Source organism: Caloenas nicobarica, chromosome 7 (assembly GCF_036013445.1).
Source record: "Caloenas nicobarica isolate bCalNic1 chromosome 7, bCalNic1.hap1, whole genome shotgun sequence".
Lineage (NCBI taxonomy): Eukaryota > Metazoa > Chordata > Aves > Columbiformes > Columbidae > Caloenas > Caloenas nicobarica.
In genome coordinates, this window is record NC_088251.1 from 28312288 (window position 1) to 28338878 (window position 26591).

The 26591-nt window shown below is 41.4% G+C and overlaps 2 protein-coding genes across 5 annotated transcripts in view; one reads left to right on the plus strand and one right to left on the minus strand.

Annotated features, from left to right (window-relative positions):
- Nucleotides 1-837: 837 nt before the first annotated feature.
- TMEM254 (transmembrane protein 254) lies at nucleotides 838-7909 on the plus strand. Its single transcript, XM_065639138.1, has 4 exons — nucleotides 838-960; nucleotides 2668-2771; nucleotides 3987-4046; nucleotides 6364-7909. The coding sequence occupies exons 1-4, from the start codon at nucleotides 853-855 to the stop codon at nucleotides 6482-6484; spliced, it is 393 nt and encodes a 130-aa protein (XP_065495210.1). The 5' UTR covers nucleotides 838-852; the 3' UTR covers nucleotides 6485-7909.
- Nucleotides 7910-13235: 5326 nt separating this feature from the next.
- LOC135990657 (L-threonine ammonia-lyase-like) overlaps nucleotides 13236-26591 on the minus strand; it is a 31668-nt gene continuing 18312 nt past the window's right edge. For 3 of the 4 annotated variants that reach the window (XM_065638495.1, XM_065638497.1, XM_065638493.1), the window contains 5 exons: nucleotides 26149-26224; nucleotides 25324-25449; nucleotides 23889-24056; nucleotides 23521-23578; nucleotides 13236-15004 (listed from right to left, as the gene is read on the minus strand). In XM_065638495.1, coding sequence (XP_065494567.1) covers nucleotides 14906-15004; nucleotides 23521-23578; nucleotides 23889-24056; nucleotides 25324-25449; nucleotides 26149-26224 — 527 coding nt within the window. In that variant the 3' untranslated portion in view covers nucleotides 13236-14905. The remainder of the gene's footprint in view (nucleotides 15005-23520; nucleotides 23579-23888; nucleotides 24057-25323; nucleotides 25450-26148; nucleotides 26225-26591) is intronic. The other variant, XM_065638496.1, reaches the window with a different exon arrangement.

Here is a 26591-nt window from a genome sequence, read left to right on the forward strand (position 1 = left end):
TATATAAAGCATGTCTCAACGTGCTTTATAACCAGTTAAATCTCATAAATGCAAGAGAAAATAACTTATAACTTAAACCCTTCAAGCTCCCCTTTTAGTTTTGCCTGAAGTTGCAGGTCATCTAAAGGCATGGTGTGTGTGAGCTCGGGCTTTCCCAGCTCAGCTGAGTTCGCCACCCGTGCCACAAGAGAGCACTCTCGGCTGCGCTGCGGCGCCGTTCGCCGCCGGGCTGGGGGACCAGGCGGGAGAGGCGCGGGGGTCGGGAGCGCCCCGAGCGCCCCGGGGAACGGCGGAGCCACGGAGCGCACGGCGCATATCCAACTACATTCGCTGTCGTCGCCCGATTTCCTACATTTGCTGCTTTTTCGCCATCCCTAACACCGATTGCTGTCGTTAATTCGCAAACAGCCGAGCTGAAGAGCCCACTCCAAATTTTGCGCCGAGTTGCGCAACTCTGCGGGTCTCCCTCCCCTGCTGCAGGGGCAGGGCCGCCCCCGGGGCCCGCCCGGCTTCCTGACCGCTCACCTGCCCCCCCACACCTCCGGCCGCATGCCGCGGCGGGGAGCGGCGGCCGCGGGCGGGCGGCCCGGAAGGAAATGACGGGGCAATGCCGCCCCTGCTAATGGCCGCGGCCCCCGGGGGCGCCCCCGCGGCCGGGCAGGGCTCGCCCGCTCCCGCGGCACCGGGCGCGGCGTCACCCGCTCTCTGCAGGTGACGCCGCGGGTCGCTGCCGTGGCACCGCCGCTCTGTCACCGACGGGGCGGCCCCGCCGCGGCCCCGCCCCCCGCGCGGAGGCCTTAGCGGCGGCGGCGCCCGGCGAGCAGAGCGGCGGTTGGCGGCGGCCCCGGCGGGATGACGGCGGCGACGGGCGCGGAGCGGCTCCGCGATGGCAGCTGCCACTTCCAGCGCTCCCGGCTCCTCTGGATGATCGCCATCATCTTCGGCATGGTCGTCCTCGGCGTAAGGAGCGGCGGGGGGGGGCGGGATGCGGGGCGGAGGGACAGATCCTGACCTGCAGCTGGTCCCCGTCACGCTCCGAGCGGGGGCTGCAGAGCTCACGGGCCGGATCGGGCCCTCCGGCGGGGGTCGCCGAGCCGCCGCGGCCGTCCCGGCGCGACGCGCAGATGCGCGGCGGGGTTTGCGGAACCGGCTTCCTCGGTCGGTGCCCACGGAAAGGCCGCTCTGGGAAACAAACCGGGAGAAAAGGGAAACTGAAAACGTCAGCTTGTGGGTTAGCTGGACAAATCCGTGAAGGATGTTCGGGGAAAAGGAGAAAATACTTGAATTGGATTGCAAAGCAAAACAGGGCGGTGGCACCGAGAGCAAACAGCATCCCCGGGTACGATCACAGCAACCCAAGTGCTGTGGCTCGCGGCGGTTTGCATTGCAGACAGCCTGTGAAAGTGCCTCCAACATTCACAGAACTGAAACCACGCTGTGCATCAATAAAACTCACCCCACGACAGCTGTGGGCTGTATCGGTAAACAAAGTGCATTTACGAGTGATGGCTGTAGTTACAGACTACAGTAACGGGTTAGCGTTGTTGGAAAACAGACTAGTTCGGTCACCATGTTGTCTTAATTAATAATGACTTCAGCTAAAATAGGTCCGATTACTGGACTGGGGAGATTAGTGACAGTTTTGATATATCTGACAAGTTTATGAATCTCATCCGTTGACTTCCACATGTTTTTATTCCGTTTGCATGGATTTTGACACGTAAGAACCACCACCTGAAAAAGTGACAATCAAGGCAGGCCAAACAGCTCACAAAGCAGCTTCTGGATTACTTCAAGAACCAGAACGAGCTTGAAGCAAATTCCTTGTTTAAATCCACCATGTTGCCACGTCTTTGGCATAGCCAAATTTACATATACTTAGAAACTGCAGCGTTGATACCAGAGGAAAGATAAGCCACTCTGAACTTTGGCGCAGCTTTGTGTTTACCTTACATGCCCAATGGACTCTAAAGCGTGCAGCTCCCTGACTCCCTGCTTCTCCACAGCTTGTTACAATAAAGGTAGACAGTGATGAGCACTGCAGACAGGTCAGCGACAGGAAAGATACCCTACACCGTGTGTGCATCTTTGGTCTGGGGCTTCGTGCTCGATTATCTTCTATGCCCTGTTCAAAATAGAAGAAAATCTGTTGTTTTCTTTTTTAATAAAAAAAGAAGACTGATCCCTTAGGTATAGATAGCTAACTCCTGCCTGTCAGTCTGGTCAGTTTGAATTCTTCAGGTCAGGTGCCTCAGATTAACTTCTTCGGGACAGAGACAATGTATTTTTTGCTGCTACTGTGTGTAATAGGTAATGAGCTTACAACTTAAATGCCGCTTAATGTGCAGGTGCCCTCTTAGTACATACATAGCAACCTTAAACTTATCACTTGGGCACCTTGTATGTCAACGAAAATAAATTTCATTGGTTCGAGTCTTCTTAACTAAGCGTGCTTCAGAAGGCCAGTGGTCTTGTTGAAGAATATGGGTCTTGGACAAGGTTAATGGAATCAGAGAGTTGAAATACTATGAAGAGGTGAGCCCTAAACCATGTTTGACAGACATGGAGGGAGGGCAGGAGTAGTAAAAAGAAAGCTAATTTGAAAGTTAAATTTATAATAATTCTACCTTGAAATAAGCTAACAATTTTTTTTTTTTTTTTTTCAAGTGGGTAACGCTTTGGCCTTCAACTATACCTTATAGATATTTGGGAATATTTGGTACCTTCCTTAATTATTTAGTTGCAAACCATCACAAGTGGGTATGCTATGGGTAAGTTATATTTGACTGTATAGTTATTTCGCATCTCTCCTGTTGCCTCTCTCTTCTGCTTAGTCTGTGTTAACAAGCTTTCCTGTAACCCACTTGTTAATTACATTTAAAGAGCTCTCCTTTCAAGCTCATTACAACTAAGGGCATAGGGTAATGAGAATGTAGAAGACTAGACAGGCTAAGACCAATATGAAAGTTTAAAAATTCAACTTAGAATTTGTCATCTGTGTGTGTTGTTACAGCGAGAAAGGAAAAAAATAAGGTACTACTTCTGGAGACAGTTTCTAGACCATATGTAAACTTTTATTTGTAACACTTCCTAAAAGTGGGTCTTCTGTCAAATTGTTACTCAAGTAGCCTAATTCTTTCTTTAGGAGTCTTCTTTTTCCAGCTTCAGTTAAAGAACATTTTCTACCCTGCTAGTAACTTATCCTGATCCTGTCTACATGAGAGAGAACCTGCTGAAGAAACTGCGTAGTGCAAAGTTTGACTGGGTTACAAAATTGAGGTTTTGTTATTTTAATTAACAAAAGAGCTGGAAAACACTTCCCTGTAGCCAGCTCTCTCACTTGCTGACTTCTTGTAAAGACAGGAAGACAGCAAGGCTTTATTGTTTATTTTACCATGCACTGTGTAGAAGATAAGCCTTCATCTTTGCTCAGAGCATCCTAAGGAATTGATCCTAACTGAATATCCTGTTTGACTTTTTTTTAAAAAAAAGCTTCTGTATGAAAATTTGTAGACCAAGTTTGACTGATGAAGTCACGTTATATGTTCTGAATCTATATACACAGTTGTTTTCATAGAACTAAATCTATAAACGCTCGAGCAGCTCATTAGGACTACTAAAAATACTTGTGTAAGTAAAAGGATAGATTTTGCGTGCTTAACTAAGATTAACTTGTACTGCTTTCACTAAGCCTTCGGCTTTTTGTCTAAATCTAAGTGCTGAAAGTTTTGGAAACATGCAATAGATATTTGAAATGGCAGGTCCATGCATATTGCATGAGTTATATTTCTTCTTTCTCACTTTAGTTTATTTTAAGACTCTGCTTTTTTTTTTTAATAAAAGATAAGAAACACACCTCACTTTCTAGGTTGAAGTGAGGCGTCACTTCTATGCTTCCATTTTTACATTGTCTGCATAATGCATCTTGGATACAACAGTCTTCTCCCTACTTTTCAACACAATAAAACATGTTTTCTTTTTATTAGGTTCTGGGTATCCTGGTTGATTCACGTAGTAGAAGCCCTCTACAGTGTTAAGTTATGCCAGTAAGTTGTTCCCTCCCCTCACCCCAGCATAGATCTCTGAAAAGGATTTCTGATACAAGTGACATAAGCTACAGACTGATTTTGGTGGTTGGCAGCAGCAATATTAGTTCAGAGGATACTGCTAAGATTCTTGCTGCGATGGTAGTTTTCTGTCCTCCGCAAGAGGTCAGTGCACATTCTGCTAGTGGTTACTGTCGTGTGGGGTGGCAGAAGTGAGGGCTGGCAGCTGGCAGAGCTGGCAGCAGCAGGTTTGCCAGAGCTGTCTGTCCGCCTCTGAACTCGCTGGGTAACACTGAGCTTCAGGAGGTGTGGGGAACAATAGACAGTGCAGAAATAGCCTGATATCTGATGAAGTTATAACACCCAAAGTTGTTACCTCATCAGAATTTTGAGACTGCTAATTACCTGCTTAAATGATTGCATCTATATTGCGTGAATACAATTGGACACTTCCATTTGGAACTATTTAAGATCTTTGTATCTGCCAGTTTGTGGGATAAAATACTTGGACTAGTCAGACTATAAAAGTAAGGCCAACAAAGTCTTATGGTAGGATAACATATTATTTGGAAAGGTATGCTGTCCAAACACATAGTCGTTCTGTTCATTTGAATTTTGTTTGCAATAATTCAGAAGAATGTAGATAATTGTTTTCATGCTTCACAGAGAAGATGGCTGGTATGTTTGCTATTGTAAAAAAGCTGGTTTTCCACTTCATTTAGTTCAGTTCACAGCTGCCTGTCACAGGCTTCTCAAGTAACATCTCTTGGAGGCAAAGGGATTTTGTTTCATGGAAAGCTGTTTGAGGTGGTTCTCAAGATAACAGAATATGGATGAACATTTTCTGCCTTCAGAATGGGAGTTAGTCATATTTTTTTACCAGGCTCCAGTTTTAAATTATGTAGCTTTAAAGTTTTAACTCTGATTCTGCAGATAGATAGGTATATAGGCTCAAGGGGAGTTTTAAGTACAAGGGAACTTGATTACCAGTGAATGTACCAAGTGAGTGTATTGTAATTAAGATAAGTTTTACAGAGTAATGTTAAAGCCCATAAGAAAGAGAGAGCACAGATTGCCTATCACTGTCTCTTGACGCGTACTTCTGTAGATTACTAAACAGTTGTACTTTACTATGAGCACCAAACACTATGTACTTTTTACTAGTGTAAAAGTGATGTCTACTTATGAACATCACAAAGGAGGCATGAGGAAGAACTAGCAAGGAAGCAGATACAAATTTGTTAATCAATAGTGGTACTGTCATTTGCCTGTATTTCTGCATGTGGTCTATTCAAGGAAGCTTGCTTTGCATAAGCAGGCACATTTCTTAATGCCTAGTTTTCCAGTTTCTGCACTCACTGGAAACACCGCAGCTGGGATTAGAAAAAAAAGTTTTCACAGCTGGTAAGACAGTTTAAGAGTCAACATTAAGAAATATTGTGTTGATCAACACTTGCTACACAATCATTTTGTATGTGTAGAAGCTATGGAACAATTAAGAGCTGAACTGTTCTAGCAAAGGTCAGTAGAGGGAGCTCCCTTGTATACCAATGAGTTGGAGTGCACTTCTGCTTGCTTGACAGAATTGTTTACTGGAAATGTGAAATCCACAGGTTTTGCTATCATTTTTATGCTCGTTCTTTTTCTCTGAAAATTTGGTAGTACATCTCAACATCAATGAAGTGGAGGAAAAAGTGACATTTTCTGTAACATACAGAAAAATTCAGATATGCTTAGATAAAACTGACATAGGAGGATCTCTGCTTCATAAATCAAGTCAGGTGTCTTCAGTCCCCTGTACCTGTATTTTTCTAGCCACAAATTCAGGTAACAGTGCTTCTCCATCCTGCATTGCACAGTAATTGTCAAGCCTCTTTGCCCTGCTAGCATATGATCTGTCTTCTGTGACTGTAGTCAACAAGAAGTTCTACACAGGCTTGTGTTCTAAGATTATTATCAAGCTACTCTAATTTCTTGGTTCTTTGTATATAAACTTCTAGGACAAGTAATTTCAAATAGCACAGACTGAGATTGCAAGGTATCTATTACTGAGGAAATTGTATGCATGAAATCTCTGAAAGAACCTTTGTTCTGTAGATGGCTTAAAATCCACTAAAATCACAGGAACTGGTATGTTTAGTTAGTACAGGAAATAAGTCTCAGTAGATTGAAATTAATGGTGCTAAGTTCAAGTGTTCTAGTCAAGGCTGATGTATCAAGGATGGGTAGAGATATCCAAGCTTGCTTTTAAAGTACCACAGTATAGTCTACAATACCATAAGCTTTTTGACACGTCATGCTTTTGTTAATGTTACAGATCTAAAGGAATCACTGACCCGGTGGCTCAGTTTCAATGGTTCGTTCAGACACTTTTGTTTGGGTACGCTTCCTTTGGTCTCCTGGTGTCTTACAAACCTTCAGCCAAGAAGCAGTACTAGAAGACAGCGAAAGAAGTCACTTCTCAAGTTCTTCATCCTCCTTTTTCAGCAAGCATCCTCATTTACATGTCTAGGTGCTGTAACTAGCTAATTACATTCCTACCACATGATACAGTGCCCTTCTACCCAAGTGACTCTCCTCTTACTAAACAAGACAATTATAATTCACAGGGCCCTGTGGATAGTTCAGTAGGAATTCAACCCTTCAGTCTTGGCACTGTCAGAGTTTAATCCAATTTATGATGCAACAAGCCAGAAGTTGTTCCTCTGCAATTTTTGACATGGACTGTGTACTCTGTCAGTGACGGGTCCTTGACAGCTGGCAGTAGTGGCTGCTAAAGAGTTGGAAGAGTTTTCTTCTACAACAGGGAGAGTTAAGTTACAAGCACAAGGCAACTTGCACCTGTTCTGTGATAGGAGTTAAATTTACCTATATTTTCTTTACAGAACATTTTACTGGCTGCATTGTTGTTGTTAGAGCCTGGTCTTTGTACTTTGTTTTGTGAACTTCTTCCACAAAGGACAGACCAGTGTATTGCTGCAGGCACACTAAAAAGACCAAGTCTCAGTTCAGGTTGAGGTGCAGCGATGAGCTTGGATACATAAAGCACTTCAGCTTGGGTTAATACATGCGCCTTAAATTTCATGCAGCGTAACTTCATCTTATGAATCAAATTTTAATCTTTGATTTAGCATAGCATAAAGTAGTAATCCTGTAGCTTTGAGGGCAGCTTTTTCAAAAAGTAATTTATTATCCAAGGAAAAAAAAAAATCAATTAGCATTCCAAACCCTAGCTGAAAATTTTATATTTGTGAATGAAATTGGGTGTGGTAAGGAAAGGTACATCACTGTTTCCCAGATGCTGATGTTCTGAAATCTGTGGTTGAGAGACCATCTTAAGCATCCCTCAAAGCGCTATGTGTAGTGAGCCTTTTATCATATTGTCTTTTACTTTTGAATATTTGAACAACGATTCAGCCTGTCTTGTTTTAGCACTTTTATAAGTAACAGCTATTTAAAATACTAACTATGGTGTGGGGAGAAGTTTTACCATGCCACCTGTGGTGCTACTGTTCTGGAAGAAAGGACAAGAAAAGGTTGTTCTTCCTCTGACAAAAAGCTCCTTGAGGCAGTAACAAACTTATGCCTTGTCCACTACCTACAGACTGTGACACTTCTGATGGAGAAGTCTTATTCAAGCACAAGTACATAAAGTTTTTGCTTTTAAGTGGGTACTAAAAGCATGGGGAACTGAAGGGTTAGAAATTGTGGTTTGTTTTGGTTTTGTTTTTTAAATGGCAAAGTGATAACATTTTGTAGAGAACTAGAAGGTCATGTTTAGTGGCTAGAAATTCAACTGGAATGTCAAGAGCCTGAACTATGTTTTACTGTGTTACCTTTTATCTTAGTCTGTGACCCTGAAATAAAGACTTTAAAAAAATGAAGTTGTTTTTCTTTTTAATTTATGCTGGAAATAATAGCTGGAATATGCTGGAAATACATAGGCATCATCTTTACACCAATGTCAGTATTCACGCTTGGAACATATAGGATCAGCTGACTATGTGCTTTCCAGAATAAGTCCCACAGAAGTCTGGTATTTCTAACAGGGCAAGGTATTAATGTGACTTGTCTTTACAAAGAAACCAAAAAATTCTCCATGGCACTAAAACACATATAGGTATAATACTTAGTGTTTCAAGAGGAATTCTAATTGAATACTTAACGAGCATTAACTTAATAATGGGAAGCGATAAAAGGAATAGCTCTGGTTCAAAGTTTTCTTTATAGCTTTCCTGTACAGAGGAAAAGATTTAACTTATGCCCGAGTTACTTAAAGACTTAGGAAAGGTAGTAAAAGACTTTTTTCTTCTTAATAGACATTTTTTTTTTCTATTCTTGTTTCTCACTATTCACTTTCCGTTAGTGAAGCTGTAATTAAGGTCAGTACTACGCTACCTTCCCCTCTCAGTGCCAGTCTGCGCACCAAGCACTTGTTCTGCTCACCAGCACAACTCCACAGCCCTTCCATGAGGCTTTGGAGCGGCTGCAGATTAATCACAGCTCTGAGGTGTTCATTGCTTACTGTTAGACTCCATATAACGATCTTCCTTTTACAGAAGCAATGGTAAAAGCTTCCTCGGTGCAGCCCAAGGAAGCAAAGAAAAAAAAATGTAGTCAACTTATAACTGCCTCAGTTAAAAAACATTTCAAATTTAGAACAAGTTTTAGCCGGACACTGGCCTCAGCAGATTTTTTTGAAGCCTCTGGGATTTGTTTGGTTTATGTTTGTTTAGGTTTTTTATATTTATTTGTGTTTTGTTGTTGTTTTGTTTGTTTTAAGCTTGACAGCTCTCAGCAGCTTTCTGTTTGGAGGCTGTTGGGCATTGCTTGTCAAACTTTCTAGAAATGCAACTACATTGTATTTATTCACCTTCAAACATTCTCCTACTCTTGCTTAGCAGCAGTTAACTTTTTCCACTTACTTAAAAGAAAGAAAAAAAAAAAAGAAGTATTTACTCTACAGTCCCAGGGCTGTAAGCAGCACAGGTGCCTGTTTTGTGACGTTTTGAAGCCCATGAGATTCCCAACTCAAAATCCGAGAAGCATGGGATAAACAATGCTGACCTGCTTTTAATGTAAAGTAGCCTTGAGGAAAAGAAAGAAACCTGCAGAATGACAAGATTCAAAATAATATCAAGATACCATTGCTGAATATTTGTTTACAGTGTCCCTAACATTGCAGCAAGATAAACATAGCGTAACACTTGACAAAATTGTTAAAAGAAAGCCAGCAGAAACCTGATTCCAGGTCAGCATCTCACAAAGTCCACAAAGAGACACACATTCATGGCTAGGAACAGGCTCCTTGCAAACAGCGCTGGTTACACCAGGCACAAGCGTTTCCCCAGGCTCTCTGTACAGCAATAACAAAGAATTACTCCTAATTATGTAGAGCAATTCTTTCCACTGCAATCAAATACCCTTTCCACAACAGAAGAAGAAATCAACAGGAGCATACCCTTGTGTTCTCACAGCAGCTCACAGGCTGGGCTGAGTGTCAAACCGTCTCCCACATCAACACCCAACCCACCCAGCCTGCCAAAAGAAAACACTTGCAAATTTCAGTACTTCACTGTAAAAAAGTGTTTCAAAATATTACTTCCCACCAAAAAAACCCCCAAAACACCACCAACAAACAAATGAAACTTACAGAAAGACTTTTACTATTAAAGAACTCCACTAAATCGGAAGATAAATCACCAAGAAAAGCTGACATTAAAAAATGTTTTTCAGGAGTGATATTTCTGCCAACCAGGCTGTTGACAGTACTGGAGAGAAATAAATACCGTTTAGCCATCTATTTCAAATTGAAAACATAAGAAAAAAAAAAAATCAAACCAAACTTGCTATGAAAGCCTAAGTGCAAAACTAGGTATGCTTTATGCTAATAATATAAAGCAGATGCCAAGAAAATGTAAAACAACAGTGCCCATTTTTTCTAGGTGTATACAAAAATAAGGCATTATTTGAGCTGCATTGGTGATAAAAATAAATCATTTTATACAAGGCACAAATAACCACATCACTTGCAACAGCACTTTTAAGCTGTGATTGCTTGGTAACTTTGTTGTAAGAGAAAACACAAACTACACTGATCCATTTTCACCTTTAAATCATAATATACAGAAATGAGCGTAACGTACTTTTTGAAGTAAGGTGAGTAACCCAGATGAGCACGTTCGGCAAATCACGGTTCTAATCAAGCTGTCTGGATGAGAAGCTGGGTCGGGAAGTGCAGCATCAGCTCAGAAGCTTTGCTGAGCCTCAGCAGAGGCAATGAGACATCTCCCATCTGCTTCCAAGAACTACGTCTAAAGCCTTAAGGGCTGCAGCTCACTTTTGCAAGGGAGCCATGCAAAAACCTCTCTCAGAATCACGATATGTTGTCTTGCTTTCCCTCTCTTTGCTGACCTACATTTTTCAGAACACCACAGGAGGCAGCTGGGCCAGCCTTTGGAAATACCCCAGTGCTGGTTAACTAAGGACATTTAATTCACCCTAGGGCTGGACAGCTGGTCTCCTGAATGGCAACAGAGCACAGTTAAAACTGGGGAAATGGCCTCGTTGACCATTGTCATAGAGTCTGCAGTAAGCTGGACTACTATAGGCAAAATCTTTGAAGTCCTACAGTCTGCTGCTTGTGGGCATTCTGGCGTGATCAGCAACCAGGACGGGGGAGGCAGAAATTGCAGACCCTCAGCAGAAATTCAGTAGATTTTAGAGGAACGTGGTTATGGAAAGCACCTGTTAGCTCACTGATTTTAAGACTTCCAGGCAAATGACCTTCACAAAGAAAAAAAAGTAACTAATGCAGTAATGTTTCCATGAACGAATCTGAATTTTATGTTCCTTCTGTATTTATACCTCATATTTGAATGAGGAGCAGGGAACATCAATTCACATTTTTTTAATTACGGTACTGTCATATATGAATCCACATTAATAACACTATCAGTATTTACAAGGCTACACAGTTTAAAAAATATTTTGCTTTTTTGCTTGTTAAATACAAGCTTGTACATTTTCATTTCCCTGCCTCCCAGCATATGATCTCCACATACAAAATGAAAATATATTTCTAGTGGTGGTGTTTGCTTGGGTTGGTTTGTTTGGTTTTTTTGTGACTCCATTCATTTGAGGAGTCATATGGCCAACAGCCTATACATTCAGTTTATCTTGTCAGCAATATGTGCTGTATGCAATGCCTGCATGAGCAGCTCCAGAAATTGTCATGGTTTGTAGAAAGAAAAAAAGAAATAAAAAATCCCTCAAGTTTTCCTTTACTATCACTCTTCAGAGGAGAGGCGGTAATACAGCACAACCTGCTCTTACAATGCCCCTGCAACTCCAAGCACAACTACAGCACGTACATGACTGGGAGGAGGAGAGAGATGTGTAAGGAACACCATTGTATCATTTATCTGCACTCTTTGAGACTCTTCTCTCACAGAAAAACCTCTTAGGTCTGCCTTGTGGGAATAGGCAGGGAGATCAATTTACTGAGTTTAGAAACCATGCCAGTTAAAACCTGCTTCTAATGACTCTCTAGACTTCTTATCAAAAGAAAAACCCCACACAAACAACACGCTTCTCCACAAATTTCAGAAGCATAAAAGATTATAAAAAGTTCATTATTGAAAAAAAGGCAAAGAAGAGTACCTGCATCTAGAAGAGCTTTCAGGCAGCATCAGTGGCAGAGCTGAGCCCCCTCACCAACACACCCATCCCTCCTGTGGGCAGGGCAAGCCCCTCACACCCTTCCTGTGGATGCTCTCAGGTGCAGCTGATCTGGCTCTGCCCCTTAAGGACTCTTCCTTTCATCAAAGGGATAAGCTGCATGAGCTTAGGGACCCTGTTGTTGTCTATGATCTTTATTGACTTACTTCAAAACATGCATATTTTATTGGAATGTTTTCCAACCACAGCCACCAATTCTTGCTGCAGCTTTATTTTTTATAAAAAAACTAAAAAAGTGCATTTGAATAATGCTCAGGAGGGCACAACATTCAGCACAATTCTGCCTCCATTGGGATGTAGCAAAAAGTTGGGAGCACGTGAAGGTTTGTGATAGAAAGAAACCCTGCAAACTTCAATATCCTGCGCATGGCAGGCTGCTTACAGTTCAATAGCAAATAAGACATCAGAAGAACCAAGACCATCAAATAAATGACTGGCAGGAGCTACAGCGCAAACCAAGAGTCTTACAGTTTCCTTTTCTGATCGCTAAACTGCATGCTTAGCTCTGGATCTAGCAAAAGTTTGATATAGCGTATCAAATGCTTTTACTGCATTTTCGGGATAGGAAGGAGGAACACACATTTCTATATCTTCCAAAAGTAGTAGGCTAGATGGAAAGGTGCGGTGCTGCTTGTGAGGACGTGCCACCTGCAAGGGGAGATGAACTTTTCCTGATGCTCTGTAGACATATAATGGCAGAGCTTTAGGTGTTAATCCAGAGCTAACAGGACCTGGCTAAAGAAATTAAGAAATCAATGTGGGAAGAGATTTTATTTATATTAAAGACACGTCTTTTTTTGCATCAGTCCTTGGAAGAAGTTGTGCTGTGTCCCTGACAAACCTTGTATTTGTAGGACTGCTCCCAAAGCTAAGTAGCTTAGCTCTAGCAGAATTACCTGGTCAAAGTGCCCTATTCCCCTGGAGACGAGAACATGTATTTTAGCTGGTGGAGTCTGCTGCACCCTGAAATTGAAGGACTGGTTTACCGAAGTTCATGTTATTTGTGACGAGTATCTCCGAGATCTGATTCACCGGATATCACAAACTTCGTTCAGCCATGCGAGCCCAGCCCAGGCACACAGCCGGGTGCCAGCAAGGCAGCGTTTGCCCCTGGGACAGAGCTGCCCGGCAGGCTCCCACCCCTGCGCAGGGCACGAGCAGCCCTCCTGCTCACCTCCCCACCAGCACAGAGCTTGCCCTGCATGAACAACGTGGATTTCGTGTTGATGTCAACAACGGAAAAAGGGGAAAAAAAAAAAAAAAAAAGAACTCTGAATTTTTAATGCAAAGCTGCTACCAGTACTATACGACAGAATGATAGATCTTTAATTGCTGAGGTTGTATAGCATAATTTTAATTCTTTTCAAATAAATACAATACTTAAATTTACATTTTGTTGATTTAAGAATTTGTGAAATTTTTACATAATCATTGAAGTAATTTTTTTCAAGGTACATAAGAACTCTATACAAAAATACTTCTTTAAATGAAACATTTAAAAATACATTATTAGATCTTTGAAATGCCATAGTCCTATTATATTTCATAATGCAAAAGGTTAATATTATTTCCAATTGCATACATTCATTTTTTTTCTTTTTTTTTTTTTTCTCCCTTGGAAGTATTTCATCTTAGCTTTAGAGCCAAGGGACTGGCATAAAAGCAATATAGGACGGAAATCAACTCTGGTGTCGTTATACTCACATGTAAAGAGTTTACCATTGAAAAGTGATTTACAATTTATATTTAATAAAAGTAAAACCAAACTGCATATAACATGTTTGACATTTTAAGTAAAGTCTAGACATCACTTTTTTTTTTCCTTCTTTCCCCAAAACACATTTTCAAAATCATACAGTGATTCTGAGTGCACTGATTTTTGGTTGTTCTATCTGATACCTCTCTTGCCCCAGTTTTGTGAAGACTTGCTAAATGTGCTTCCCACTGATTAGAAAAGAAAGTTGCCCAAGTAGAAAGGCAACTGCTGGACACACACTTATAAGTGGGCCAGAATTTCTCTTCCACTTCTCGCCATCCCATTATGCTACCTTATTAGTTGGTCTCTGCCTCTACTGATGAAAATGGTATTTAGGTCAATGTGTTCTTTGCTAATTGCATTAGCCATGTGCCTCAGACTTAGGCTGCCTCTTCTGCCAGTATCTGATCTTTAAATATATTTCACTCTTAACAGTGTACTTAATCTGTCAGGTGAGATGGATAGAGTCTGTTTTAGGGAGACTAAGATGATCAGTGGAATACTAATTCCAAAATTTGCATGGGCGGAGAGACCGCTTTTTACAAAGAAACACAAGCCATTTTATGTGCTACTTTTCATACTGAGTTCCCAAAAGCAGAGGGAACAACTACATTTTTGTTCCGCATATGAGGTCTGCTTATACTCAGAATACTTTTTTTTTTTTTATTGCTGCAACATCTTTTGGAACTTCACTTTATAAATGGGATCATCTTGCCTTGGGAGGAAAAAAAAAAAAAAAAAAGGAGTACAATATTGGCTTTTATCTTCCAAGGGTGGTTTTTTTTGTTTCGTTTAAATTGCATTACTTTAGTGTACTTTTTCCCTCACATGATAGCAAAGATCAGAACAGAACTGTGTTCAAACCCACAGCTGCACACATGTATATATCTCCCAAAGCAGATTCAGCAAATGGAGGGCTTCTGGCTTTGAAATGGAAAATCACTATACCAGTAGTATGGCAAAATCCAGCAGAAGGAGCTGCCTTACTTTAATTAGGGGCATCAGAATCAGAAGGCCTTTGAGAGGTCTGTATTCAGATGTAGAAGAAAAATGCCTTCTCCTTGTTTATTTATTGAATGCCATTGGATTCTACATACTAGCCAAAATCCAAGCAGCCAGCTGATAATGAAATATTGAATTCCAACACCGGCAGAGACTATGAAGTTTCCCTTAGCTAAGCTAAAGTTTTGAGTTTAATGATTCCCAAGGACATTCCCTACATTTTGAGCAGGAAATAAATATCCTGAAACTATTCACTAACAGTTCAGCTTTGAAAGATAATACTTGTTCTGAATGCGTCAAGGTTAGGGCTCTGTAAAATACTTGTCAGAGGACCTGGGCCCCCGCCCTCGTGCGGCGCCCATCACCGCTCGGTCCAGGCAGCTGTGGGGTACCGCTCCAGGAGCGCGCTCCTCAGCTGGGCGGCGTGGATCTTGTCTCTGGTCTCCACAGTGCAGGTGACCTGGGAAAAGAATTATGAACATTCCTGATGGCATGGCAGCAATCTCAGACAAAGGCATTTCCAACTCAATCCTAAAATACGCTCATAAAAGCAAAACGATCAGTTCAATGTAAAAACTCTGGGCTGCATGCTCCCTATCTATGCAGGGAAAACTGACATTGCAGACATCTGGGGCTTCTCCAGCCCTTCTGCCTGCTCTCAAATCCTCCCAACAGCCCTAACTTTATTGCCTTCAAAGTTTAAAGAAGATAGGCTGATTCCTGCTGGCTCCAGGGCAAGATACTTGTCTGCTGTCAGCCTCTCTGAAGTCATTCATTAGCAGCTTCTCTTTTCCATTCCCTCAGGTGTGTACGTGGCGCTGATGCACTTCACCCGTCTCTGACTCTTACCTTACCACATTTCCATATTTCTGGGCAGTATTTGTTTCAGTGCCTCTGTCCCTCAAGCTTTTTATTTTCTCCTCCTTCTCTCTCTCACGGAATTATCCTCCAGTTCTTTGTCATTTCTGTAGTATTCTGGCTGGCTTCATCTACTCACATACCTTCTTCTTGTATTCTCATTCTTCATTTGCTCATTACATCACTTCTAGTTTTCTGTTATGGTTGTTCTGCTGCTAAATCAAACTAAACCCAGGCAAACCTAATCTTGATAGTTTTCTTTTTTTTTCTTCACTTACCTCCACAAGTATATTGGCAATCCTGTCATGCAGCCACTGAAGACAATAACTTACATGTCCTTTTTTTTTAACTTCTTCTTTAATCCCTCTTTTCTACATACATCTCTACTGCATCATTTTAAAATCTGGACACCACCAAAGGTGAGGCACCAACGTGAAAGTGCAGAAGGAAAATTACACTTCACAATTTTAGACAAGTAATTTCTGTCACCACTGACCCGGCTGGAATTATCACTGATGCTGAAAGTGCCACATGGAAAAAAGACCTCACAGAAACACGGAAATCTAGCGAGGAAAGGATCCAAGATGAGTCATGGTGCAACAACAGAGAGTTTATTATAGCAGGCAAATCTACAGAGAACAGAGAAAAACCTGGCCATGGTAACCTTAAGGTGGACTACTAGAGATGTTTGCCCAGTATAATGTTCCTGTCAGAGCTATATCCTTTACAGAAAGCAACAAGACCAAAAAAAATTGTCTCTACTGAAATATGTTTATGAGGACATTTCTAAATAAGAACTTTGTGAATTCATGTTTCTGGGCATGAGCTTAAAACAACAACAAATCTTTAGCAAAACTGCTGAATGAGAGGATAAGACTCTAACTCTGGGTTATTCTAAACAGCCATGAGCTCGCTTAATTAGAAAACTGGTTATAGCTTCTTAAATATCCATCTCATAATAATCCACACTTCTGATATGTTTCAGTAATTCTTCACCTCTTATCCTGAACATAGTTCTATTCTTGTTTGGTTCTTCGGAACACAAATTAGATGATAATTTCTTTCTCATCTGAAAAAGTGGGATTTAGTCTCAAGAGAAGGACAGTCACAGAAGACAATGAGGGAAGAGGAGAGAACACACAGATTGGGGAAAGCATCTGAACAATATCTAGGTACCCAACTACCAAATACTCATTATCCATTCCCTGGTTAATATAAAATCTCTAAAGCTTTGCAGTCATATCCTCAAGAGCACACACTCATCTCTCGCGAAGTGTGTAGTTAAAAAAAAAAAAACTCAGCCTTTTTCTCCCCTTCCAAAGCAATCACACCTGTTTTGTCCTGAGCAAATCAGTTGCTGGACTTGGAACCAGTCTGGACTTGCCAGGCTCAGCTTTGAATGCCTGGCAGCTGCTCTGCCCTGGGAGCAAGCACAGGAAAGCATTTTGGTTTGTAGAGCTAAGTATCCTCCTCTGCCCTTTTCTTTCTGCTAATGATTGAAGCCAGACAGACTTGGATAGATTGGAGCCAGAGAGCTTGTAAATAGTTTGGAAAAATACTGTCTTTTTGTTCTGTGCATGCACAGCATTTAACACGTGATATGGCCATTAATATGCTGTAGTGTATTATAAAAGTAATAACAGCAGTAGCAGCAATAATAAACAACTCCAGAAGTTTACCTGATTTTCTACACTTATCAAATAGAGAACATTTGCTCACAGCAGGACCAAACAGAGAATCAGTCTGCTCTTCAGAGCAGCTACAGATCTAAATAGCAAGGAAGGCAAGAATTTGTTTTCTTGCTCAGATTAAGCCAATTTACGTTGCAGTTTTACCTCCACAGAACTCCTCTCTCTTATTCGCTTCACCTGGGAAGTATGATTTACATGAATGTCCAACAGGGCAATACTTGTCTTCATGGGGATGTACATGAGGATTATATTTATCTAGGGGGAAGAGTCACTTCAGTACTACTAGCTGCAGGAGGCTGCATACCTACTAAAGAACTAATAGCAAGTGCTTCAAATTGTCTTATTTAAGAATAAATGACAAAACATTGCCTGATGTTTCTTTTACTCCGGACAAGATAACCCATGACAACTAGAAAAAACTTTAAATTTGTTGCAAATCCGTAAGCCCTTACTACCAAACAGGCTTTTTGACCCAGTAGAGCTCTCATGGACTGCAGGACCATGTTTGCACAACAGACCTTTCCTTTCTGTGTATCAAAAAACCCCACAAACAACGAGAACAAAAAGAGTACATTTTATGTATTTCTCTCCTGCATATTATATCCTTGCTAGATTAAAAAAGAATAATAATTTAAAAATTATCTGGTCCTGTAAGGCTGTTAAAACAACCAGTCTGGTGGGCCTTTTACTGCATTTAGAGTTCTGCTCTCTGTGGCGGATAATCTAAACGTTGGTTCCAGCCTAAGGGTTTCGTTAGTCTTTTGGGGTTTTTTTTAATAGCAGACCTACAAGTAACGGAAAACAGAACAGTCTTCACTGAGTATTGATGTCTTGGGGGCTTTATTTAATAACTCGAAATAACTGAGGGGGCAAGACAAAAGCTGAAAAAAAAGATAAAGGGAGAAATTGATCACAAGTTATTACTCTGTATAACCCAAAAATCCAGATGCATAAATTAAAATATTCATAGGAATTAATTCCATTTCAAAGAGAGGAAAGTTTATAACTTCACAAAAGGAGGAAATTTGCAAAGTTCTGTACTGAATAATATGGGCAAGTGGGTGGGCGTCTTTGCTCCCTTTTAACTGTGTCTCACATGTGAGCACTTAGTCTTTTAGACCATTTTTTTCCTAGATATTGAAAATTAATTTGGTGTGCCTCTCAATTCCCTGATGCCCGATATCTGCGGGTTGTGTGCGCAAATAAAGATATTGGGTGGACGTGCTGAGCCAATGCTAGAGAGCAGAGGAAACCTGAGTAGCATTGCTTAAAAGATTTGTGTATTTTATGATTTTCCATGCTCCATATAAAGATAGCTGCAACTGGCTAGTGCAATTCCTTATGTCCCTGACTCATCCATTGAATCTTTGTGTCACGCTTCTTTAATCCTAGAAACCATATTCATCTTCTTCTAAGCTGTTGGTCTCGGAGGACCACATAAATTAATATTCATGATACACCATGCTCAGCAACAGTATCGGTTCGTTTGCATTAAAAAAAAAAAAAATCACTGGAGTTAGAAATGAAAACTTTATTCCTGTACCTGGTTTCACTTCTATAAATAAAGCAAGTATTTTAATTTCTATTAAGAGAAGTCAACAACTGGGCAATTTTCTGAGTTATTCAGTAAACACCCAGCGTAGGTTACTGCACATTACAGATTGTTTGGCAACAGCACTTCAGTTTATGGTTTGGGGATCAGCTGTCAGATAGTCCCCAAGGTCAGTGCAATGTGATGCCTGAGAAAGAGCACAACACCTGCCAGCACTGTCACTTGGTTGTGCAACCTGAGCCCTTATCTTTTGGCATACTCTCGCGTTCAGGTCAGTGACCACAAGCACGAACAAGTTACCGTTGTGTTACCTAAGTCAGATAATAACCCAACAGGTCTGCTCTTAGCTTCCCTGGAGTTAAGTTCTTATTTCTACAACTGGGACAGGCTGTTCTGTACTAGGTCAGTCTGCTGTGGAATGCCTTGAAAGAAAATGACCGAATAATTTTGGAGAGCCTCAGAAGAAGTGTATTGTCAAACTTCCCACTCCAAACTTCTCCGTTTTGCAGATGGGGAACTGGAGCATGGAAATACTGCCCAGGTGATGCAGGACATGCTTTAGGAACGACAGCACCCTTCTCGTAGCTGTACGCCTGCATGCTCCTCTATATTCTCTTCACAGGACAATACTACGGAATATATTGGCAACTGGGGACTCTAATCCAAAATAGTCTCCTCTAAGCCTTTTACAAAATGCAAATTAGCCCAAAGGCACTCACTCAAATTGACAGAGCAGACTAAAATAATTTAATCAGTTCTGGCCTGAGGTGAAAAAAACTGCATAGAAAAACAGGTATCACACCACAGAGAGTGAGCCATGAAACCCAGCACCGCTGGGACAATGTGTAATGTTATTGTAAAGAAAAAGCAACATTTGCTTTATGAATTATTTTGTTGCAGAGTCAGAGGGAGAAGTAATGTGATGGATGTTCTTTTTACAACTAGTCTCTTCCAAGTTATTTAAAACCACCACAGCAGAGTTAAGCTCCCAAGAGGTTTGAAGGGAATTGGCCAGGCAGCCCCATACCTTCAAACAGGGCTGAGGCCAGAGGGAAAACTGTCACCACGCTGCTTCTCTGCTGCTGGAGCACCGGTTCCAGGACCCTCCTGTACCTGCCAGTCTCTTTATGCTTCACTTTCATCGGTGAGGAGAAGACTTGAAGAGCTTAAAGATATTTTTTCCTCAGCTGCATTGCCTGAGTCCAAATATGCAAGAGGCATGAAGCGGGGAAGCTGCTGTTCAAGAGCAGAACCTTGCACAGCTTCATAGCAAACCTTGCTCTTACCTCGTTAAGTTGCTTATCGATTTTGCTCATTGACTTCTCTGTGAGTCAATAATAATATTAAATTAAAGGGATGTAAATGGTTGTAAAGAGGTTTACAGATGGAAATAATTTACATGATAAATTGTCTCACAGTGAATCTGAGGAACATTACTGAATAAGAAAGGGAAGGTTCACAGAAGCAAGTTGTAGCATCCTCCCACGAACTGTGTAATCCTTTAGGTCACTATATACAGTTAGCTGGTGCTACTAGATGATTTTTTCCTTAGTTCTGATCTTTTTTTTCTGTCTAGATATTCCTGGTCATCTAACCTGCTTCAACAGCTGTAAAATGTGAAGCCTACCAGACTTGTTATTTGTATGATTTATTAAGAGTTATCTATTTCAATACTGGGACTTTGGAAGCCATTTCCTAACTGCTCGGGTAAGAGCGAATTAGTGTGTAATCTTCTGCAAGACAGGAATCCAGTATAAGCCACAAGGAAAGAGAATCTAAACTGAAGGTAGGAGCAGGCAGTATCCAAAATAAACTCCTGTATTATTTCAAAGAATGTAACCAGCCAATCCCACTGCACAGGGCACTTCATCAAGAATCAGATGAATCTAATGTAGACATTTTTTAAAATTAAAAATATCTCTTATTTTTGCCAGTAACATGTTCCAAAAGTTATTTTTCCAAAAGTGTAGTTTGAACATAAAGCTTCATTTTAGGAAGTCCTTACTACTTCATGCAATCAGACTATCAGCAAGGATCTTCCCATAGAGCATTCCAAGTGTGTAGCAGATGAATAAACACTAACCCAGCAGGACATTTTACTAAAGGAGAAAAAAATTAGTCTGTCTTCCTGATAAGCAGTGACTAGAAGCCAAGTTTTTCACTTTCAGAAATGAAGGGGTAAATCTAAAAAGATGATTAAATACAGAGATGACAATCTTGACAGGACTGATTTAGTGTTTCAAATGAGCCACTACCATTACTGCTCTGTTCTGTCAAACGCTTCATCTGTATCCACAGTCAAAAGTATGTATTAAAGTTAGGGTGGAGTGGGTATAGCTGTAATGCCTTTCTTATTGTTACCACCAGTTCAACACACGATAGTTTTGGTTCTTGATCTAGATTTAAATGCATGCTTAATTTAACGTGCTGTGATTTACACTGATTAAAATGATACAAAGTTCTCTGCAGGGCTGCTTTAGTAGCAAATGTTTAAAGTGCTTTGCTGACACAGGGCTTTGGCTCTTATAATCAACAAAGAAAAAGCCAAACCTCCCCCACATGTATTAGCTTTACTATGAAAATATGTACATTTTTCTATATTTGGCTAGAGAAAATTAATTTTGATGCTTAAAGATAAATTCAATATTCTACCCTTTTTGACTACCCTTGTTTTAGTTTTCTAAGAAAAGCTTCATGATTCAGTAGGTGTCACCAGATAGAGCTGCCTCCAAAGTCCTCAAGGTCTATAAATCTGGATCAGTACTTCGTACTTCACATCTAATTATCCAATAGCCTCTTCCAGACTAATTAAAAGCCATCACGCAAATCCAACATCCAATTAAATTATTCAAGGATGCAAATTCGTACCTTCAACCCTCTTGTAGTGCAATACTGTCAGACTCTTGAAGTGGACAGTCAGTGAAAGTACTCTGTGTTTGAAGGGCAGACAATTGCTTACGGCACTTTATCATTCAGGGACTGTATTTACTACAGATTCTAATAAAATTGCCTCATTGGGAGAGGTTGCAAGAGCACTGGAAACTTGTTCTAACATTCTCAATCAAAAACCAAGAGAATGTATTTTCGTTAATATATAATACTTATTTCATAAAAATCACATTGAAAACTTTAGAATTACAGGGTTTGTAAAATCGAGCATTAAATAAAAAGGTTTTTCATACCTAAGTTAGTCACTGAATCGGAGGGATTTGTCTACCCCGTGCAGTGTCACGTTATTTTCAAGTTACCCAAACCAGTAAACTGGCCTATAGTTACAGCACACTGTGGAATAAAGTAGTTTTAGTCCTAGACACTTGAGAAAACCAATAATATCATGTTCTGAAAGACATTTTTGAACTTCATTGTGGTCCTTTGCTATAGTCATCATTAATTTAACCTATTCTTTATATCCACAAGTGAAAATACTGAACAGGTTTTTACATCCAGGTGGGAAATTAGATTTAAATGCCAAAATGGAAGAATGTGGTTACTCAATGGCATTACTGAATTCCAGTTATGAGCCTGTTTAGCAAAGAACCCTAATTTAACTTCCACCTGTGATTTCACAAGCTAAGTCGGGTTGACTCGGACAGCAGTAGCATGAATCAGTGGAACCACACCTTTGCCAAACCAGTTGAAATAAGAGCTATGCCATGAGGCAAATGATCATTTTAAGAGATGCCACTAACTGATAACACCTCGCTGTTACTGTATCAAATACTCAACAAATGAATCATGATTTTACTCTGTGCTCTTTGTGGATGAGGTACAAAACTGAGGCCCTAGTTAAACATGAGGACTCCTTAAGAGTAAGGGTGTTCTCCACGTTGCTTTAAGACAAATTGGTCTCAGATAATTACAGCCAGCCTACACAGCTGGCTCTTCAAGTTCTGGATGGATGCTGCAGCTTGCTCACCACCCCCAGCACACCACCACACATGTAAAGAAGGGTTGCAATAGCTGGAGTATTTCACCCACAGTGTCACAATAGCAGGTAAAACAGGTCCTGGATAATTTGTATGCCTGACTAGTGTTTGGTCAGGCAAGATGCTGTTTAACACAGAGGAAACCATCTGTCATGCTGCTCCCCAAATCACTGTGCACGTTCTTTTGGACTTCCTCAACATAGTCATACAGGAAAACAGAATGAACTGGGGAGGCCTGGGGAAGAGTCGTTGGAAAGCTGCTCAGCAGAAAAGGACCTGAGGGTGTTGATCAACAGCTGGCTGAACATGAGCCAGTAGTGTGCCTGGGTGGCCAAAAAAGCCAAGAGCATTCTGGCATGCACCAAGAATAGTGTAGTGCGGCCAGCAGGACCAGGGAAGTGATCGTCTCCCTGAACTCGGCGCTGGTGAGGCCCCACCTCAAATCCTATGGTCAGTTTTGGGCCCCTCACTATAAGAAAGACACTGAGGTGCTGGAGAGAGTGCAGAGGAGGACAACGAAGCTGGTGAAGGATCTGGGGCACAAGTCTGATGAGGAGCAGCTGAGGGAGCTGGGGCTGTTCAGCCTGGAGAAAAGGAGCTGAGGGGAGACCTGATCGCTGTCTGCAACTGCCTGAAAGGAGGTTGGAGCATGGAGGGGGTTGGTCTCTTCTCCCGAGTACAAGTGATAGGACGAGAGGAAATGGCCTCAAGTTGCACCAAGGAAGGTTCAGATTGGATATTAGGAAAAAAAGTCTTCACGGAAAGGGTTGTCAGGCATTGGAACAGGTTGCCCAGGAAGTATTTAAAAGACGTGTATAGATATGGTGCTTAGGGACACGGTTTAGTGGTGGACTTGGCAGTGCTAGCTTAAGAATTGGACTCCATGATCTTTTCCAACCCAAACAATTCTATGATTTAGGAAAGAAAATGAAATTGCATCTCATCTTACCTTAACTGTGAAGAGCTCAGATGTCACAAATGTGCGTTCTTGTTTGATATCCAAAACTCTAGATCAAATAAGGGATAAATTAGAGATCACAACAGTCCTTTGCCATTGTAAAATAGTTTCTGTGTGTGGACAGTAGCTATCTGTGTTTCTTTCTGTATTAGACACTTATTCTATGCTGCAAAGGTACTTTCACATTGGAACAAACAGGAAGGAAATGAAAGTTTTTCTGAAATATAACAAGAAAAAACCCTTTGATTAATTAGTTACTTACAGACTTGCCTTCAGAGAACATTTGGAAACATGTCCAAATCTCTAATAATCTTTGTGCTGTTCTGTGATTATATTACCCTACTATTAGTCTGATTTACCTTGCTTCTTCCCGAGCCAAAATCTCCAGTAGCTTTGAAGTATCTCCTGGGCAGTCAGGAAGCACAAGGGAAAATCTGCACACTCTGTTATCGAGGGTCAGGGCACGAGCTATGCACTGTTGTAGCAAATGTAACTCTACGTTTCCACTGCATATAACAATTGCCACTCTGAAAATAAGGAGAGAAAAATAGGGGTTTTGATTAGCACTTGTCTGCGCAAAGGAACCTTAAATCACAGACACTGTATTCAATATCAACTTAAGATCTGCTAGGATCACACTTCAATAAATACATGTTGCATGTCAGAGGGGCTCCTGGCTCTCTGTATCAATTGTGGGTAGACAGTGGGAGTCTCGATGCTGGTTGCATTAGTTGGTCTTGAAACTTAGTTTTTATTTTGCATTTCCTGGAGATTTTAGTTTTGCTAGGGATAATTAGCTGGAGAATTCTAGGTCTGTTTCATATTTTTAAAATCTGGCATAATTTTTACCTGGAAGTTCTGAGTCTTAGCCTCTTAATGGTTAGACAACATGTATGTTCAAAGCTTTCTGTAACCATTAATTAAATCCATCTCAACCCTGCAAAATGAGTGCAAGAGTGAAGAGCAAGTGAAAATTGAAGAGTCAGTACAGATCCACAGGGTTAGTTCATGGTAATCTCTCTCTGTGGAGTTGAACTCAGCCTCTTTAAACCCAAACCTTTGCATTTTCCCTTTTATTTTAGCTGTACTGAAATGAAAAGTGTGGCTGCTCTGTGGTGTACTCTGTCAGTCTCTTCTGAAGAATTGCCTCAGCAGTATTTCAGGGTACAATGCTGTGCATTGGAATTCTTATTTTGTCTTGAGTGCATGTGTGTTTAAATACATTCTGAACTATGTCCTAAGCCAAGGCTCAATCCACTTAATTCCTGAGTACTCAAGCCCAGATGCAAGAAGGCGCTTACCCACACGTTTAATGCTAAGCACAAGGATAATCCCACTGACTATTTGGGCAGGAGTTCTCAGGGCTGGGAGGCAGGTGTCACTGAGTGACTGCAGAGGACAGCCTAGCTCCTGTCCCGCTACAGACAGGGCTGATTTCCAGAAGTGCAATGAGACAAGGCCACAGGCTGACAAGAACTGGATGCTGTTCTGGCAGCTGTTACCATGCCTCATGGAGCTGTGTGTAACTGCCTTTCCCTCAACCATTTGAGATTACAGGAAAATGACGCTATTTGTCAGGTCTCCAGGCTGATATTTGTCTTGTTCAACATGGTCTTCAGACTGAAGAGACCACTCACAGGTCAGAAGTAGACACCACAGATAAGCCCATTGCCAGTTCAGGAGCAGGAACTGTCTTGTCACTCATAAAACAAGTAGCTTCTCTTCTTTTCCCGCGACCAAGGCACCCAATCCCATGCCTTTGCCACAGTTCCCTGTTTGCAACAGCTGCCGTACCTTTTACCCTTCAACTCAGGCAGCTTCCCTGCAACCAGCGCTGCGAGTCCAATGGCCCCTTCTGCATCAACTGTGGCTCGCTCATACTCCAGCAATCTCAGCATCGAAACAAGGACGTCCTCCTCCCTGAAGGCAAGAGAGTTGAGTCAAAACAAAACAAAAGAACTACCAAAAGCAGAAGACAATACATTTATGTATAACTGGATTCTGTCCAGGTACAATGACCCCAAGGCGGTGCTACAGAAAGCTGTGCTGCTGGGGGTGAATGTTCATCTTGTTATTAACTGAATGACAGGATGGCATTTTTTACTAGAACCATTGTGCTAGCTAATTCCTAGTGGTAAGTATATTCTGACAGCTCGGCCTTTCTGTGAAGATTTGGGAGTTTTGCCAAAGGCTGCCTTCAAGTGTCGTAGAACACAACAAGGACAAGTTTTACACCCAGAGCATGACCAGATACTAGCAGCAGGTGAAGTTTTGGCCATAGGGGTCATTCTGGATGACACCCTTAGTCATATGATGTAATTTTAGGTAGTCCTGTGAGGAGCAGGGAGTTGGACTCAATGATCCTTTATGGGTAGCTTCCAACTTGAGATATTCTGTGATTCTGTGATATATGGGATTGGGTTCAGTATCTCCAGTGCCCCTCTTGGAAGGAAAGGCACCCCACCAGCACCATGCTCTCACAGTGTGCACGATGGCAGCTTCTGCCAACCCGCTCACCACTGTACATGAAGAACCACCATACCCTGCCGGTACAGCACATTTTTCATATACAACAATGTTCATCCAGTATTATTCATTTCACTGTTTTTCCTCACCTACCTCACAGCAACAACTTTATCCACGAGTTTCCCAGTCAGCTGCAAAGAATTGCTGCCAAAGCAAAGTCCGCTCACATCTGTAGATTTCAAAAGAGAAAAATATGAAGCCGGCTGCTTTAGACAAGCTCAATATTTTTGAAAGTCCCGACTGTTTTGTGCCCTTAACAGCAGTACACTGCTGTTATATGATCTTACATTGCTGACTCTTTTTATATGACAAAAATATGTTTGGTAACAAAAGATCAAATATCTTAGAAAGATTTTGCCATTTTGGACCCCTTTAAAGAAATTATGATTCTTCGCTGGCATAGTTGCACTGTGAGAGTGATCCTGCAGCCCAGCACTTCTCACTGTTCAATGAGGCTTGGAGGAGAGAAGAACCAAACATGGCACCAAGTTTGTCAGCTACAGCAGGACAGCTAGCAAAGGAGTACAGAGACAGGC